Here is a 20,272-nt window from a genome sequence, read left to right on the forward strand (position 1 = left end):
GTTTATAGCTGCAGCAGCTCGACGGGGAGTAGGCGTGTCCTCGGTCACCTCTGACACGGGAAAGCTGATAGTCTTAACGTTTTAAAGAACAAGTGAACAATGCCAGGCCTCCATGAATGGATTCATTGGTTTTTAATGCACTGAGGCAAACGAAGCATCCCAAATATGTGGACAGCTAATAACACGGCAGTGCAGTCACCATGACTCAGGTCTGAATCAGCACAGCACAGAAAATCATTTCCCTGTAACAAACGCGTCTTGGTCCCTTCTTCCTTCGTTCCTGGTTGTGCAGGAAGCGTCACGCTTCGATTCCTCTACGGTATTTTCTTCCATGTGTAAAGGCTTCGGAGAGCTCAGAGTCTACATCTGAGGAGTCCAAGAGAAACTGGAAAGTTGCGCTCCGTCTTCACCCACTGACTGTTTAATTTCTAATCAATTTCTAACGAAATCTTGTATGTTTTCTTCCATTTTTTTCCTCTACTTGCTGAACACTGGGAGAGAATGAACTTGGGCAAAACAAATAAAAACAGTTCCCCTCTCAATAATTACTTGTCTGATGTTTAGATTCTGCCAACCTACTGAATCGCTGATTATTGCTAGTCTTGGAGAAGAAGAGGGGGGACAAAGAGAATTTGTGACATTAAAAATATTGCCATTGATTTAGAAAACTACTTGTAAAAAAAAGCAAAGAGGACAAGCTCAATTTGTACTTGTCTCATAGTGCAATTTCCAGTGCTATCATTTGTATACTTTCCATATTCACTTCATTTTCTTTTTTTTTTTCAAGAACAAGAGACTGTCTATTTGGTGGTGTGGTCAAACTGCAGCAAAGATAACTATATAGAGACAAGAGATCTTTTTGTCTGATCTGAGAAAACATGAATTTTAATGATATCTGTTACCATTGCTGTTTAATTCTTTCTATTGGACTTTTAAGTAATTGTAAGACCTTGTTTGTATAGAAATTGCTACTGTTCTTTTATCAATGCACATGGTCAGGTGGACTTTTATATTTTCAACATTAGCATAGCTTGTGAATTTGGATTTCTGCATAAGAAACACATGACAGAGTGAGCAAGTAAACGCAGACCCACAGCACTGTGCTATTCAGCCTGTTTTGCAAGTTATTCCATATGTACTCAACTATAATGGCTATGCAAACAAAACTGGTATTGCTTTAGAAAAACATCTCCAGCAATATGTTTGTATTTATGTATTTAATTCTCCTTATGTAATTTTAAAGCTGTGCGTATTCCTGATACCAGAACTAAAGAGTAGTTAAAATGGCTGACGTTTGTAAGAGCCAGACAAACTGTTTAAATAATGCTAAAAGAATTATTGCAGGTGGTTATCTCTATTTGTAGTTGATAAACCTACCTAGAATAACATTCAGCAGAGCAGTATTCTGCTTGTGGGCTTGTGACATGTTCATGTTTCTTGGAAGGCAAGAGTTTAACCCTTTATGAAGGGACCAGACTGAATACCTGGAATGACTGTAATTCACTCCTGGGTGTGGTGGGGAGACAGAGGATACCTCTGTTTCTACGTGCATGGCTATGAAACCACTGGAAGTGGGAAAAACCTTGCTCTGCCACAGGAAACAAAACTGAATACTCATTGTATTATGATGCACTTTGCAAGATAAAATGAAGGCAATATCCCTTTTGAGTATATAATTGATCATGGGTCATGTTTTAAAGGCATATTACCCAGCTAAAAGTACTGCTTTTTAAAAACTAGCTAAAGTACACTCAATGAATCACTCTATTTACAACTAAGATAAATAATTTTAAAAATCAGACTTGTTTTCTGCCTTTCTGAAAATCACAGATTATTTGTCTTTTTATGTTGTTATTTTCCAAAATACATGAAAAAAATTGAGATATTAACTCTTGAGCTTTATAGGTTTTTTCCCCTACTAAACAAAACCAGTCCTACTGTTGTTATTATTAGTGAAGGCTTTGTCTTGTTTATTGAGAGAGGAGGAGGTTTGTAAGAAAAATAAATTTTCTTATATTGGGAAATGAAAAATAGTCTGTTTTCTTTTTGTTAAAATTTTCCTGTTTATTTTCAATTTTTTTTATTTTGATACGTTGGTACAAATTTGAAATTGAAATCAACTTTTTTTGTAACTTTTGAAGCAATGTGTTATTTATTGCTCTACAAAATCTGTATTTGGAATTACTTGAAAGTTATTTGAAGTACAAAGCAGATAAACTTGTAGCATAATACTGAGATACTTTTGAAGCCCATAAGGCAGTGTTTCTCAAGCATTTTAGGGGACAATATGCTTTTATCATTTAGGAAATCTTTGTAATGGAACAGAGATATTCTGAGCTTCATATGTGTCCAAAGGACCTCAGAGGTTAGGAATTGCCCTAAAGAGGTATAGTATTATAATGCTGAGATGATTAGGAAAACGCAACAACAATATGTTTCCTGAAATTGACATTTCAGGTTAAATTCTATATTTTTTCATGACATTAATAGACATTAACATACTCATTTACTAGATGGTAGGCTCTATTTTGAGGAATCCTGTAAGGAATATTCTGCTTATTAAAGTCCCTAGTGAAAAAAAAAAAAAAAAAAAAAAAAATCAAATTTGTCTCACGTCGTAGAAACAAGATTTAGCATTTTGTTGCAGACCAAAAATTCCAAAAATTCTTTGTAAATCTGTGGTCTAGTTTCTATTTACATTAGGCTTTCTATAGTATCCATCACAATTATGTGTCTTTAGAAAAGACTTGATCCCAGCTCAAACAGTTTTTGCTGTATAAGGTAAAGGTATAAGGTAAAGATAAGTTCTTGATTTTCGTCACACTGTTGAGGGCAATTACATAAGTTGTGGTTTTTTGAGCACCTACCGCTAGTAGAGCTGAGCAGCTGATGTTAATGTAAACATCACACTTTTTCTAAGTGAACTTTGTCTTCAGGTCTTTTCTCTCTCAGTTTGCATATCTAGTCAGAATGAATGTGTCTTAACTTGGATACTCAGCCTAACATTGCAGACATTCAAAACTCCTTTCAACTAATGTGTTCGTCATTTCTGCAGATGAAAGCCCAGGTTTTAGAGCCAATCCCCTAAAACAAGGAGAATACGTAATCGGCAGTCAGGTGAAAAGTTGGTTTCACAATTTGAATCACTTGCCTTGGCAGAGGCAAAGATAGAAAAGGAAATTTGGTAGCTAAGAATTGAACTGAATAATCATTAGGCTTCCCCACTACTGTAATAGTAATGGCAAGTGCCCTGGAGACCACAGCCTCTCCCAGCCTTGATTCATTCTGAAACCAGATTCATTAAGTGCACGGCCGGAGGCAGGAAATCCCACTGTGCAGCATCATACTGACGTCCATGCACAGCATCAGGGTTGGAGTCTGTCCCAACTCTGCCGCTTGAGCTAGTGGAATAATTAATTCCTTCCTCTTCCCCTCCCTGTGCACCTTCACTTCTGCACATCTCACTCATCTGTGCTGTTTTCCAAATTAGCAGTCACAATGTTTTCTTTCCCCAACTCCTTGCTCAGCTAATCAAAATCTTCTTCCAAATTCAAGTCACTGTATGACTCTCATCAGTGAAATTGTTTCCTCTTTAACTTCATCCAGTAACATTAGAGCCCAAACAGTTAAATATGACGATAAACTGGATTCAGAGTCTTGTACTGGAAAACATTTTCAAACCTTGATTATAGCATGGTCCCAGTCATATCAGTAATAAGGAAAGATATCCAGTTCATAACTTTGTCCAGATCAAGCATGTGGGAGCATAAGTGTCTGCTGCATCTTTCACATCTCATGCAGATGCAACACATGGCCTGCAATAAGATGCCAGTGGTCCTAACTCTGCTGTAGGTGGTGGGGAGAAACCTATTGTCTTTACCTTGTCAATACATAGCCAAGGTGTTGCAGAACTGTCGTGGGTGCTTTGAACTCAAATGTCCGGTTATCATGGTAACTAACTGCTTTAGAAGTATAGTGGCATCCATAATGACTTGTATTTGGGTTTTCCTTCATAAAGTAGATGATACATACAATCAAAGCTTTTAAATGTTAAAATAGAAGGGTTATGTTCATGCAATAACTATGCAAACTAGCATTTTTAAATGCTATTCCATAGAATAAAAAAGAAACATGTCAATATATACCGTAGACCAACTTGGTACAGTCTCTATCTACTCCTCTCTTTCCCAAGCTGCCTTTGGTAGGATCTGGGCTGAGAAGTGTGGATCAGTAACTTCAGGTAGTTGCGGGAGTGCTGGGTTTGTTATGTGGGACAGACTCGTGTTAGGTGCACGGCTGCCCCACCAGCAGGGGTCTGCAGTGCAGAAGATGTCAGTGGGAGCTTTCTTCATCATCTGTGGTGAAACTGTTTCTTGTAAGGCGCTGCAGATAGATGCTTACAAACATGCATTGAGGTTTTGTTGTTTATCGTAAAACCAAATAAATAAAATGTCTTCCATCTTCTATTGATTAATCAGCTTTATTGTTAGACTAAAGGTATGTCTCAATGGCATTATGCAATGCTGCAGGCATGCTCTCACAGGTAGCAGAGCAGTAAAGCGGCAGTAGCCCGGCAGTCCATCTGGACTTCCACGTCCTACATGCCAGCAGGGCTAATTCGTCCAAGCAGAGTGCTATACTTAGGTGGTAATTTGTTCAGATTTCAATGCGTATCTTTCTTGCATGTAAAGTTACTTTACACTGCTATCTTGTTCTGCAAATGTCTTCAGCAGCTGTGGTCTGCGTGTGGATACACTTTATATTACTGTACCTCAAGAAAAGCAAAAATGGCAGGCATCAGTCTTACTGTATTGAGTAAATTGACTATATCTCAACACATAGTTTTGCTGTAATTTGAAATATGTTAAAAGATGAAATTATATTGCGTAACTGCTCTGTAAGGTATTTGCTGTACTGATGCCCCAGCTGTGTATACCAAGATTGTTAAATTAATCAATACTGAAATAGCTTCTTTGGGGGCTAATTATCTTTGCTAATTGTGTTTATTTGAAGAAATCCAGGGAAATTGCTTAAGGACTGGAACAGACCTCTCTTAATTTTGTACTGCTGCTGTACGTAGAGCCGTACAGCAGACTTTTATATAGGACAGAAAAACAGTCGCATGTGTTTGAAACAAATATGACTTGCTCTGCGTTTTTATATAATTAATGGGATGTGCGTATATCTCTTGTCCACAACAAAATTTCCCACGAGTTCAGGGAGAATTTTTCAGCAGAAGTAGGGTGTTTGAGCAGGGCAGGACTGAGTAAGGACGCACTGCCGTTCCAGCCATCCAATTACAGACAGGATAAATCACCTTTTAATTGGAGACTATGGAGTCTGAATTATATTTCTGGCACATTTCCTCAAAATACAGCTGCATGAGGAATAAGGGATGTGATAGCTCCTTAGCACCCTCTGTCACCTATATTCTCCCACCCGAATGACCGAGCTTTAAATAATGATACATTAGTTACTGGCGTTTATATTGTTCAGGCAACCTATTTTCCTGCAGTGAGAAGCCAGCTAGGTGTCTCAGTGGCCATACAGAGGCCACCTCCCTGAAAATCACGCCGTTCTCTGACCTGTTTTAGGTCTCTCAGTTCAGGCTAATCATTGACAGGGCTTTTATGATCACAAGCTTTTAGTGAAGCTTTGATAAGACACTCCAGCAGTTCGTGGCAAATGAAGACAGTCTGCACGGCGGGGACTCCAGCGAATGAATGGATCTTTTTTTTCAGTGTCAGCGCAAGAAATCTGACTTTTAACACTGGCTCTATAAACCAGCATAATGTGTGGCCGACGACTGGAGAGATTTGTTGCTTTTTGGACATTAGTTTTCATACGGATGGTTAGTGGGCTTGCTGGAGAGGGAAGATCTGTGTGGAAAAAGGATCCCCACTTCAGCCCCGTGAGTGAAACACAGATGTTTTTGTACGACACGTTCCCCAAAAAGTTTCTCTGGGGTGTAGGGACGGGGGCTTTCCAGGTGGAAGGCAACTGGAGGAAGGACGGGAAAGGCTCCTCCGTCTGGGACCGCTTCATCCACGTGGAGTTCAGGGATGCTGACAGCACAGATGCCTCCAGTGACAGTTACACCTTGTTGGACAAAGATTTGTCTGCTCTGGATTTTTTGGGAGTTACTTTTTACCAGTTTTCAATTTCATGGTCAAGGCTTTTTCCTACTGGAGTGATAGCAGCTCCCAATGAAAAAGGACTCCAGTATTACAACACCCTTATTGACTCTCTACTCTACAGAAATATTGACCCCATGGTTACGCTGTACCACTGGGACCTGCCCTTGATGCTGCAAGAAAAATATGGGGGATGGAAAAATGAATCAGTAATTGATATCTTCAATGACTATGCCACCTTTTGCTTCCAGACCTTTGGGGATCGTGTTAAGTACTGGATTACAATCCACAATCCGTATTTAGTTGCTTGGCATGGGTATGGCACAGGTATTCATGCTCCTGGAGAGAGAGGAAAAATAACAACCGTCTACTCTGTAGGACACAATTTGATCAAGGTACAGTATAGTAAGATTTTACAAACTGATCTTGCACCGCCATGGGAAATGATGGGAAGAATCGATCATGTAGTCAATGTTTAAAAAAAAAATCAAGGAAATGTGAAAATACCAAGAAATAACCCTTAGTTAAGGCAGTCTTTTTTTTAATCCTTATGTTGATTTTATTATTGTTGTCACAACAGCTGGCTCAGTAATTATTTGTTTTAAAGTACTTGTTTGTTACTTTATTTAAACTAGGTTTTGCCTACAAAATCTGGCTATTAAAGAGCATGATTTTCCTTCTTTATTCTTTTCACTTAGTTAAACACACTGACATGGCCATTCATTTGGCTACACTGAAATGACTATTAGTTTAAAATTAAATTTATTTGCATTTGCATGTTGGATCAATTCTACTAGCAATAGAATACATATATATAAATACAGTTTATATATAAAGTTATAGCTTAGTAAGATCATACTGCAAAGTGTTTATCACTGAACTAGCAAGGACAGCAGTTCTTGGATTTGGAAGAAAATAAATGTCTCCTTCAGTATTTGAGAGTTTCAGAATTACGTTATTTCCGTGATGTTCTCAGCATTTTAATTTTTATGGCAGTCTTATTTTATTTATCAGCTGTCTTCTACAGAATTACACATCCAAAAGGCTTGATCCCATGATCAATAGCTTCAACAGCTGCAATACTGGGTCCTCGGTTCCTGGTATTCTTTCTTTGGGAAGGACAAAAAGAGAAGTCTGAAGTGGACTGAGGACTTAAGGAGAAAGTGCAAACGTTTATGGTATTATCAACAGCGTTACAGAATTTACAGCATCTCCTCTGATAGATTATTAATTTCATTCTACAGAGTAGCTAGTTCCTATGCATAGCAGTTTATATTCTTATTTTCTCTTGCTATAATTTAAAACAATTTCAAATAACAGGAGTTTAAGATAAGAATTAACAGTATCAATGTAGCAATTTTTTCACCTGTAGTGCTCAAAGTACTTTACAGAGCAGGTCACTATCCTGTCTCTGTGTGATAGAGCAGTTAGTATAATTCCCCCTGCTCAAACTATTCCTGGCTGTCACAAAAAGAATTTTTCTACTACCTACTATACATTATGAATGTAATTAACAAATAAATCTGAATGTATTTGTCCTACAGAAGAAGTATGCATGTGGGAAAAAATTAATGGCCAGAGTAGTTAAAAATATTCTGCAGCTGACCATTTCTACTTCTTGTATTTGCTTCTGGCTTGAAGCTGCAGAACTTTTCTTCAGAAAACTCACAGTGCAGTCAATAGAAGTTTTACATGTAGAAAAGTCATCAAGCATCCTGAGTCACTAACTGATTTCAGACTTAGCACAAGAATGATTTAACTATAGAGATTTGCGAAACATCTCAAAGAGAACTGATGCTCAATCATTCTTTTTATTTTCAAGTGCTAAATATAAAATATATCTGATGTAATACATGTAAAAGATACAACGTAAGTTTGTAGCATTTCTTGCCTTTATTTCTGAGTGGCACAATCAAAACTGGGGTACCAACTAGGCAGTCTCTGCATTTTTCCACTCTGTAAAATCCCTGTAAGCAGCACATAGAGAGCAGTGCCTCTGCTGAAGAATCAATGGGGTGTTCCAGGAAGCCAAGCACAGCTGGGTCTGATACACAAATTACTAAGTCATAGGTGGTATTATATGTTTCAAGCCAACTAGCCAGAATCTTTCTCAAAGACTTCTGTGGGTATCTAAATATTCAGTTTGTTTAGTATTGTTGACAATACTGCATTAATATAATGTGTTGATGCCCAATCAGGATTCATGTATTGTGAAATGACTCCCCTTTGAGGAGCAGGAAACGTTATAAGAATTTCTCTTCAAAGAGATTTCATATGGCTTTTTATTTCAGGACTGGTGTATGCAAATCTGTTTGTCAGACATTGTATTATGGCTACCTTCGAATTTACCACTGCAAATCAAAAATGTCCTCCCAAAAACAAAAGACCAACAAAAATGCCCGGTTTTAGCAGTGTGAGGCAAAGCCTGTTAAAGCTGTTGAAGAAATTCCCATTTATGTCAGCGGCTTTAGGAAGAGCCACGTTCTTGTCCATATCAGGGCATCAGTTTTGGACAGGCTGTTGAAAGACAATATTCTCCATGCCACCCCGTGTACATTAGCAGGTCCACCCATGAAATATGCTGAGCAAGAAAAATAGGTTTAATCTGTTAACTAATTTGGCCACCACGCTGTTACATAGCAAATTGCGGAATAATAATTCTCAAGCTTTTTTGTAGTACCTTTGGATAAACTAAATGAGGCTCGCTCATGAGTCCTACTTTTAGTTTCATTTACCAGTGCACTGTTGCAGCTGCGGTGTTGTGAGACCTAATCACCATTTATATAAAGGAGTGCTTTTATGTGATATGTCAATCATAAACTGCAGCTAAGTTTCATAGGATCGCAAAAACAATATAACAAACCATAAACCTCTGCTTTTTTGGACTTTGGATTATTTTATTGTAAGAACAGTTTGAAAGTTGCTGGGAGATTTTTGCAGCTCTAGAAGAGGCCTGAAGAAATTTCTCTTAATTTTAATCTATCAATTTTAGTAGACTAAAGAAATCCAACATCTTAAAACTCAGATAATTGGCTGGCATAAAGAAAAAGTTCCTGCATTTTCGAACTGATGAAAAAATTATCTGCTTCCATGAATGAATTCAGGTAGGTAATTAGGTAGATAATTATCTTATGAAGGCTTTTCAACAGAAGTAGGATTGGTCTGTCTTCATCAAGCCCCAGAGCTTGGTGTTGGCTATCACAAGGCATTGCAGATGCTGTATCACCTAATACATGTGCTTTCCTTCTGTGCCTTGCATCCTTTTAAGGAAATGCCCCAGATAGATACATCTACTTAAGAGACAGTCCTGCCTTTTACATGGGTCTTGCTATTCAAGACGCCTGGAGAGGGCTAGTGAATGCAGAAGCAAAGGCTGCTAAGCAGGGTGCTTAGGAGATCCACATGGGGAAAATAACCCACAGAAGAACTCAAAATTTCAATTTAAAAAACGTATTTGCATGTTACTATGTATGCTTTTCATACACAGAGGGTAATGATTGCTACTGATCATTTTAGAGGACCTGATACTGCTTCCGTGGAAATGAACAGGAAATTTGAAGTTTGACACTTATCAATTACAAATTGCTAAGGGGTTCACTTAGATAAATCTCTGTTCAATTGTATCATCGTTACCACTAACACGAGGAGCATGTGGAATCTTATACCAGACAGAGAGTGGCCGTCAAAAGTGTATCTCCTTTATTCATTAATGGAGACTGTAGTCCACAAAAGCAACGTCAGAAAACAATTAATGATAACATGTAACTTGCCATGCGACATTTGAAAGACACATCAAAGAAGAGGCAAAAACTACGAGCTTGCTCCTGAGGCAGCTGTCAATACTGAGGCAGAGAAGAGAAAAACGGCACACAGCAAAATTAGATAGATTTCTTTGATTTAACAGTAAATAAATCTGACAAGAAGCAAGAAAATATACAGCAGATGAATCGTTGTGGCTGGAGCTAAATGAGATATATATCTGATATATTATTACTATTTTCTCTGGATCTAGTTATGTTCTTTTATACTTAGATTGAGGTTTATAAAGATCAGAGACTGCAGACCAAGCTGTCTTCTTTTTGTCCTGTGTATCAGTGCCCTCCAGGCAGTTCTGCCTTTGCTACGTAACAGGCAGAAAGGGGATTTTTTTTTTTTTTTTTACTGTTAAAGATCATTCACACTACTTTCCATCTGGCAGAAAAGCCCAGGAGAAAACTGTCAGGATAAGATCTCCCTAAAAATTTTCTTTATGGACACACCTTCATATCACATACTGGGAAAAGGCAATAAATTCCCCTTCAAACATGGTGTCTCCATATAGATCTGTGACAGATCAGGTTCAGCTCTGTGCCCAGCTGCATTACTCACAGCTCCTCGGTAGCTCTCGCTATGCCAGGATCTCTTCGTGGACGCTGCTGCCTTTGGGATCTTTGGATGAGCATGTCCCGGAGAAGTCCCATAATTCATTCTCCTTAAAAACAAATTTCTACTGAATGAATGGAGAATAATTCTTACCTCTATGTCCAACCAGACGCTTTCTTCCCTTCCTGCAAAGGGGCCTTCTTTCCTCAGGAGCTAGAAAGATGAAGCTACACTAGTGCCTGTATTTCTCACGGGAAGAGGAAAATCTGTCTCCATCAAGTACAGCTCTAGAGTGGACAGCAGAATTGTCTATGCTTGTAAATGTCTTTGCTGGAAGAATTTTTCCAACAGTAGTAGCCATCAGTGATGATGTAGAATTCAGCACTGATTCACACTTTTTTGGTATGATTTGTTATTTTCAGGTTAGCTTTCTTACACTTCTTGGAAATCATCAGGAAAAACACAATCCGAATGCAAGACAATTAGCATACAACAAATTTGAGAGTAAAGCCTCAGTCCTTCAAACCACCTTCTTAGAAATTTAGTTGCTTAGATCTTAAGAGCCCTTTTTTCCTTCACAAGGATTGAGCTTCAGAGTCAGTTTGCAAAATAAGGGCTTTAGCTCTATTGACTACGTGGCATCCTTACCACAGACCAAAAGGGCCCTGAACTGAAAGATACTTTCCAAATAAGCCACACACATCTGCCCTTCTTCTAAAGTGATGTTTAGCACCATCATCATCAGACTCTGTATTCTAGCTCTTCATGGTTTAAAAAACCAAACAACTGAACACAAAGCCAGAATAATTTTATTAGCATTTTTTTAATTCTAGTTTTCCTAAATGTTCTTGCTCTCCAGCACACTAAAATAACTCCATATACCCCTGACATTGTTTTGTGTGCTTATTGCTGAGACATTCAAGGAAAATTGCTTGACTTTAACATATCTTAAGAATTTGAAAGTATTGGTCTTTCAATAGTGAGCTCCTTGCGTACGTACATGATATAAATTACAAGATCAGAGTTTGAAGGAGTGTGAGAATATTTCAAGAAGAGAGGAGAACAATACTGTTGTCTTGATTTTATTAAATTGACTTACCTTATCTAGCCTTTTTACAGGGTTAATACTAACTGACTTGGCACTCTCTGTGACTTTCAAGTCTATAGAATAATTTCTATATTAATACCAGGAGAATATGCTGAAATTAATCTGTCATATGTATCTAGAATAAATACACAATATTGATCCTGCTTTCACTGTGTACTTAGCCTTGACATTTGTCCTTGATTTAACAAGGAAAGTGAAATATTAGGGATTAAACTCTAACTGAAAAAAGATTAGTCAAGATTTACTCAAAATAGTCAATCTGATGTATGATACAGCTTTTAAATTGATGTTTGTTTCATGTGTGGTCTTACAAAACAGAGTATATTAATCCGTTGGTTCCATCAACAATAATTTGCACTTAGCAACACCTTCCATCTGAGACTGTTAAACTGCTTTACAGATAATTAACAACTCAAAACAGAATTATGAGTAAGCAAATGCTATTGTCTCTACTATGTCTGTAAAAACCCTTACTATAGACAGAGCGACAATTTTTTTTCAATGCAGTTAACCTTTAGAATTAAGAGACATCAGTGATACATAGGAATTTGTATATGGAGATCCTATCTTAAGTCATATTAAATGTACTTATCTGTACTTGAGTACTATTCCTGTAGAATCATAGGTGTGGCTGTATTCTCTACTGTAGACAGTATTTTTGATAGTAACTTTACTTTCTTCTAATCAACCTCTTGAAGGTGCGTATGAATACAATGAGTTGTCGCTGATTGTCTTTTAGCTGTCAGTAATGCATTCTAATTAGTTGGTTTTTGGCAAAGCCGTCTTTCTCCACTTCACCTAGAAATGTGTGACTGCAAAGATTTACCTGGTGCTATTGTCACACTACTTGGCACTGTGCATAGTACCTTTGATTAAACAGTGGTTAGTAGCCTGTGTCTGGGAAAAAAAAAATACTAATGAGGTGAGAAATCACTAGAGGCAGAGAACAAAGCAAGCCTGGCCCCAGCAGCCATCCCGGGCTGGAGGGACCTTCGGCAGAGGACAGTGAGGGTAACTGGGGAGATGGCACTGGCCACTTAGGTTTTCTGATGAGACCGGTCAGAAATACATTTTATAATATTTTAACTGTATCTTGCGATTTGCCTCATGAGTACAATTTTGCTGACTTCTCTTTTCAGCTACAGAACCTGCATTTCAAAGGTTAATGTTACGTTATCAGTATTTTCAAAGGCAGACCTTGAACAAATGTTACGAGCATGACCTTAGAAACCATAAACAACTGATACACAAAATTTCACAAACTGTAATTCTTTGGTACTCCCTAGCTTAACTAAATATCTACCTGACATCAGGTCTTTTGTTTTTTTAAACTGTCAAGGCTGTGTGTTTCTAGATAAATGAACTGAAATTATTGTCAAAGGTAAGCAATGCTGTTTGGCTTGGTAATGATGTCGGTCTAACTCGGCACTCTAAATGTTTCACAAATGCTTCTCAATGTTTTTTCTGGGTGCAAACAGCTATTTTCTTTCCAGCTTAAGAGTATAAAGCCACACTTCAGGAATAAGGTAAACCCTGAGTTACTTGACAACTCCTCAGCTGGGAGAGGTCAGCTCCCCTCCCCTGTGTCAGATCCTCTGGTGTGATCCAGAGTCACCACGCTGCGATCCAGAGCACGCTGGCTGTCCCCTTTCCCCAGGGGACTCTGACAATGCTAGCGGCTCCTCAGACTCCCACGCGTTCCTTTTTTCGTGTAAATTTTGACTGCTGTATTCTCTTATTTAAGTAATTAACAATATGACATTTGAAGGTAATTCTAGTGTGTGACAATGTTAAGCTTTCTAAAACGTGATGCTAATCAAAAAAACGGAATTAAGATGTGATACAAGGTATGCTTTCATTGTCACTAACGTGAATAGCGAAACTTCTGTCCGTCCTAGGGCAGTCAATATTTGGCTAATTATGAGTACTAAAACATGCCATACCCAATAGATCTTATGAGATACTTCTGCCAAATTTCCTTTTAAAACCAAAATGTTGTTGCTGTCTACTTAAAACGAATAAGCTTAATTCTGTGCTGTTGCAGGTACTGTCAGAAAAATTATTATTATAGCAGCTTCAAAGAAGAAACGAACAAAAATCCTGGATCAAAATTCTTACACAGAACGGTGAAACTTGACGTTTGGGTTCAAACTTTGCAGTTGGGTCCTTTCTCCAAGTTTTTACATTTAGGGACTGTGCAAATTTCAAAATTTGAACACTTACTCATATGATTAGGCCAAACTAAAACAAATGGAAGTGTATCCCAAGAAGAGGGATGGGGTGGACATGATCAGAGTAAATCCAGGTAACCCCATAGCACAGAGCAGTTAAGAGCACAGAGCCAACACTGACAAAGGAAACATCATTTGAGATGCATAATTTATGTAACAATTGTAAGGATGGTTTAAAATTTTAACGGTATCAGCAATCACTGCTTGACAAAGAAAGACCTAGATGGGACTGTCTAGATCATGGAGTTCAAATCCCACCATCGACAGCTGTTTAGTCCCAAAGTGTCCATGTCCCTGCTGCGACCTCCTGTGAAATTTAGAACTATGTTAAAAAGCAAAAGGCCATAGCCCTTATGTATCATAGGAACAGTGCACATCAGATACCGAGCGTTACCATCATCTTGAGGTACCTTGCAGCATAACAGTCATTGCCCATTACAACCGTGCAGGGTAATTAGCGTGCCTTAACTGTATGTTAATACTTTCATTGAAGTCTGCAGTGAATCAGATGCAGCTACCTGCCTGTCTAGGTGCCGACGCACATGGAGATCTATCAGAGAGTTACAATTTAATGCTATTTTTGTCTCATCAGGCTCATGCGAAAGTTTGGCATAACTACAAAAAACGCTTTCAACCATATCAGAAGGGGATGATATCCATAGTATTGGGATCCCACTGGATCGAACCTAACAAATCGGAAGACGCTTTGGACATTTCTAAATGTCAGCAGTCTATGGAGAGAGTACTCGGGTGGTTTGCTAAACCCATCCATGGGGACGGCGATTATCCAGAAGAACTGAAAAGTGAATTCTCGTTTTTGCCACGCTTTACTGAGGCTGAGAAAAACTACGTAAAGGGAACAGCTGACTTCTTTGCATTTTCCTTTGGTCCTAATAACTTTAAACCTCCAAGCACTCTACCAAAAATGGGACAAAATTTGTCACTCAATTTGAGGGAAGTACTGAACTGGATTAAACTGGAATACAACAGTCCTCGAATCTTGATTGCAGAGAATGGCTGGTTCACTGACAGCCATGTGAAAACAGACGACACCACAGCCATCTACATGATGAAAAACTTCATTAATAAGGTTTTACAAGGTTTGTACACAAGTTAGTTGTTGGATTTTCGGAGAGCTTTTTGAGATCATTTGATATTTAGCTCTGTAATGATTTAATCATTTTTTTTAAAGAGATAATGGCAACTAAGTTAATTATTAATTATTCATACTGCATGAGTACAAGTCATGCATCAGGATCTACTGGTGCTAGGTGTTGTACAAACACAGAAAAAAACCATTGTCCCTGTCCCAGAAAGCTAAAGTCCAACATCTGCATTGGATTTTAAAACTAAATAAGTGCAAAACTGAGTCAGAAATTAATGAAAACAAATCTATTGGATATCACTTTTCACTGATGGTAGTCCAACTGTAAAACCCTTGTGCAGGTACATACCCTGACAGCAGGAAAACAAGACAGTGACTACAGGCTGTCATTGCCACGCTGGGGTCCTACTCCAATGTAAAATGCACGAAGGAAATTAGCAGGAGCAGGGCGATCATTCTTCAGGATTATTACACGCTAAACAGAGATAGTATGTTTTAAAGACACGCTTTTGATCTTGGTATTTTCCCTTCATAAAGCCTGCATACAGGGGTGCTCTCTGAAGGCAAAAGATTTAATTTTGTATGAAATATTAACCTAAAGCCTCTGCAAAACCAGTGTTTCTTTTCCCCCTCAGCCGGTTTGTATGTTCGGCGCTGGGAGAGGGCCAGCGGCTGGCCCCGAGAGCCATCCTCCCAGCAGGCCGCCCCGCTGCTGATGCCGTGCTGCAGTGATGGGGTGGCTCGCGTCCCTTTACAGAAACCTTTCTTATCCTCAGAAAAGGGAAAACACGAGTAATCGTTTACTCTGACACCAAGTCAGGAAGTACTGCATCACCAACAAACATAATTAAGCTCCTAATGAAGATTATCCAGATATATTTAAAATTGGTTCGAATTGTAAACTTCACATAGCGCAACTATGCGATATGTCCTGCCTTTTCCAGATTTTGAAGAGGTTACATTCCAGTATTTGTTTTATGATATTTTAAATACTGCCTTGATACAGCAGGAAAGTCTAGATGCAGGCCTGGATTTCGAGGTGTGGAACAGGTAGATTTCTGGACACATGCATAAGAAAATCCATAGCGTGTTCTTTTTGTGAATCCTCTAGCAGACCTGGTTGTAATAACCATCCATGGAGTCACGCTTCTGAAATACTTGGTCAATGTTCAACCAACAGCTACTTCTCAAGAATTGTCATCTATGTTTTTATGCATGCAGATACTTCAACCACTGCATCCAAATTCAGGGTTATCTCTTAACTAATGCATTTTTTGTGAAGCAAGCTTTAATTAGTCTGATCAGGAATAATATTTGGAACACATTTTCCGATTTTTACTTACAGAGAAGTCAGGTATAGATTTGCTGTTTGCAGCGAAATCAGTTAGGTCATGTTAACCTCAAAACATCATTTATATAGGCCAAATTGTAATGGGATGGTGGCTGTTAAGGTCACACGTAACAGGCTATGAGGAGCTATACTGTGTGTGTTTGGGGAGAGTGCTGTAAACTTTGTACTGTATGTCTGTATCTTACGTTAAACACGTGGTGTATAACATCACCATTCCAATGAACTGACCCGATTCTGATACAAGGATGCAATTGAAACTACAGCTCCTTAGTGGCATGCATACGCCTGTCGATACTGAAACTGTTAGTTCTGCAGAAGGACTCCAAGGCTCCACCTGTAGCAGACACAGAAATGCCTTGAGATCTGCTTTCGTGGATGTCACCTCTGGTGACACAGGGAGCTTAATTAACTCCTGACCTCCCCTATCTTCAGCCCCTTGTTCCTGCTCCCAGCCATCCCCTTGGTTTTTAGGAGGATTTTCTCATCCCCACTCTAACGTTCAGTGAGGATCCTGACTTTTGTTTCTGCCCTCTCCTTTCACTGTCACTGCAGACAACACTGCAAACGTACTCTCACGCTGATCCACAGGATCTCTACCTATGACCTGCCTAACTATTAATTCTTCTTACCACAAAATATAGATAAAATGGTGCTTTTTTCCCTACCCATTTAAACAGCCAAAAATTCTCATCTGGGCATGCACCATCTCGAGTACCGCAGCATCTTTTGCTCTGACAATTAAACTGAGCCCCCATCCATTCAGTATGCTTCTAGAAAAAAGTATTTTTTCTCAGTTGTCAATTATGCTGTCCCTATATGCCTACTTCCATTTGTTCAACTTTCCTCATTGCAGACATGAAGTACTCGTCTTTACTTGCAAGGCCCTTCTGGCCTATCTCTTTATCGTCTACATCATTCTCCATCTCTGCGTTTTGCAATTGATATTTTCAGACATTTTTGTACTTTCACCCATGGTTTCCTCAATATTTAGAAGTTGCTTTTCTTGAAAATACATGCCATTGTATTGCTTCGTTACATTCCCTCATCTCTTTACCAGTATTCTGGCCTTGTCTATCAGCTTCTCAAATACTTACATTGCAAGCTCTTGGGCTTTCTGATTTCCTCATCCAGCAGCTAGTAAAATATCATGCTTGACTAGGACAGTACTGCTGGATACCTTGTTGCTCTGCTGCATGAATACAAGTACTGTGCAAAACTGTCTCCTGGTGAAGTTGCAGCATGGTGTCACTAAGGCAAAGAAGTTCAGTGGAAATAAAAAATTATGCAAAGTGAAATGTGCTGAGAAAGTAAGGCAAAGCAATGTTGGGTGAGAATAGAGCTTTAAATCAGGATACTTCATCTTTATTCCTTGGCTTACTCTCAGTGGACTACAGGTAAAATACGGCTGGCTGGCTGGCTGTGTCAAAAGCCTCAGTAACCCCTGCTTTGCCCTTGATGTTCCAGCCCTTATAAGGTTCATGTGAGGAGTTATCCTGCGTTATTTCCCAGCTTAAAGCTGGTGACAGGCAGCTAATATGACTGAGCGTGGAGTTTGGACTTTTTCTTCCAGGCTGCCAACTGGCACACACTGTAGGTGGGTCGCCAACGTTGTTGTTAGTTGGTGTCCAGCGAGAAGCTGCTTTGGAAGTTCTGCTGCCCTCCCTGGTGAATCGGGTTCCACATCCGAGAAAGCAGCAATTTTGTCATCTCTCTCATATATTATGTGTAAAAGGTTATATGTATACTCCTTTGCAAGGTAGAGGGACATTAAGGTTGACTGAAAAATCATGCATGTGCTGCACCCATTCTGTGAATAAATCACGCACTTCAGTCTCTGGGTTGAGCAACCCAGCCTCTTCTAAAGTCATTACATGTCCCATACCGACACGTTTAATTTTTCAATTTAGAAGCTGAATAGACATTCCTAAATGTGAGACCTTGCAGAGATCTTTCAGATAAAGGTAGGGAGGTTTACCTTCATGACAAATACAAAGTCACAAACTAGATCAACTGTTGCACCCTTAATTTTTAGTCGTGATTCTCTAATTATATTGGTATATGTTACTTGCAAATCATCAAATACAACTTAAAATTTGGATATGTAATATTTCATGTTTGCTCAGAGCAGAAATAAAGCATCCTACAGTAATTTAATTCCTTAAGGAACTAGTGATGTACGCATTTTTTAATGAATAAGGACTAAGATATATCATGTCTGTCACAGTTTTGCAATGAGTTACAATGGGCCAATAACCCTGTGAGAGTTGAGAAAAAACTCTCAAGATTTTCAAAGTTAATAGACCTTTCTCATAAACATCCCTTATATATGTTAGAGTCCTAAATATAAGACTCATGGATGTTACTTTCTCTTACGCAGCTATTAAATACGACAACATAGATGTGTTTGGTTACACAGCCTGGTCACTCCTTGATGGCTTTGAATGGCAACACGCTTACAACATCAGGCGCGGATTATTTTATGTAGATTTCAAAAGCGAAAAAAAGGAAAGGATTCCCAAGTCATCTGCGCTTTATTATAAACAAATCATACGAGAGAATGGCTTCTTCCCAAGGGAGTCTGTCCCAAGCTTGCAAGCTCAGTTCTCCTGTGACTTCTCCTGGGGTATCACCGAGTCTGTTCTCAAGGTAAGCATAAAATATTGGGAAGACCGCTGGATGCAGAGCGATCAACAACTTTACTTCGTGAATAAATGACTCTGTACAGCACTTTCGTTCAGGAATCCCAATGCACACTGCAAACAGAAGTTAAGCCTAGCCAGAATTGCACAGGTTCAATTTTATGTAGTTGACAGGTTTTCGGGTGAGCTAGCCAGAGAGTGCTGGGTGCCCCTGCAGCAGCAGACCCCTCCGCAGGAGCCCTCCCAAGGCTGGTCCTCCCTCACCTTCCCTCTGCTCACCTCTCCACGTGGCAGATCAGATCAGGAAATTTCAGACCAAGAAGCTGACCCCGACCGATTGTTCCTGGGTTATTTTTCAACCAGGGGAGTTTCCCAATCCAGTTCGCAGTGTGGCCATAGGGACGCCTATGACAGCACGATGGAGAGGGTGGCACGGGGCAGGGACGAGGTGGTTACGCTGGTGGCAGCAGAGCTACCCGCAGGCTCGAGGTCTCGTCTGAAGCTACTGACCAAGGCAGAAACAGATTCCTGGGTTGAGCCTGGCTCTAAGTGCCACTTAGACAAGTGGGTAACAAGCCGTTCTTTAAAAAGACTTACACCGCAGGCGAAAATAACCAACACCAGCACATACAGCCTTTATCATCTGAACTCACAGGTGAAAACAGATCATACCATCTTTTTTCCAAACTGGTTCCTAAAGTATCTATTTCTACTTTAAATGTGGTAGATAAGCTAACCACATGTATGGTCAGCGTCGGGATACTCTTTCTGTCATCGCATATAGAAAGATAGTCCAATGACCAACATCAGCCTCAAAAAATAACAGCAAAACTCCATAATTTAACCTGTTCACTGACAACCATAGGAAAAAAAAAGTGAAGCTTCTATATACTTTATTAATCATTCTGAGGAAATATACAGCGCGGAAAAGTGCATTTTCTTTAAAAAATCAGATTTAATCTAAATATTTTGAACTTCACTATATTGTTTTAGAAAATCCCACAAAAAATCTTTTAAAAAATTGGAATAGTAAAAAAATATCCTGTGCTACACAGGATACATCCTGTGCTGACCTTGTCAACTAATATTACATGCTACAAGCTGTTTGTGTCAGATGTTTGCATAGGCAGAAGGACTACCAGTAAGACCAGGGAACACTATGCCACAGTTTCACAAGGTTGATCTCAGCAGCAGTGCCAAAATAATCCATGCCTGCCTCATATACCCCCCGGTGCTTGTCCTTACCACCCCGCTCTCCTGCCAGCTGCCTGAGAACTGCCGTTTGCATGACCACAGAGTGAACTCGACCCGGGAGATGCATCTGTGTGAAAATACATGTCGT

General features: G+C 39.2%; 1 protein-coding gene across 1 annotated transcript in view; it reads left to right on the forward strand.

Moving 5' to 3' along the window:
• Positions 1-5,685: 5,685 nt before the first annotated feature.
• KLB (klotho beta) overlaps positions 5,686-20,272 on the forward strand; it is an 18,497-nt gene continuing 3,910 nt past the window's right edge. The window contains exons 1-4 of the mRNA XM_009585773.1: positions 5,686-5,740; positions 5,838-6,529; positions 14,428-14,935; positions 18,669-18,937. Coding sequence (XP_009584068.1) covers positions 5,686-5,740; positions 5,838-6,529; positions 14,428-14,935; positions 18,669-18,937 — 1,524 coding nt within the window. The remainder of the gene's footprint in view (positions 5,741-5,837; positions 6,530-14,427; positions 14,936-18,668; positions 18,938-20,272) is intronic.

This window comes from Fulmarus glacialis, unplaced genomic scaffold (genome assembly GCF_000690835.1).
Source record: "Fulmarus glacialis isolate BGI_N327 unplaced genomic scaffold, ASM69083v1 scaffold48669, whole genome shotgun sequence".
In the NCBI taxonomy this organism is placed as follows: domain Eukaryota; kingdom Metazoa; phylum Chordata; class Aves; order Procellariiformes; family Procellariidae; genus Fulmarus; species Fulmarus glacialis.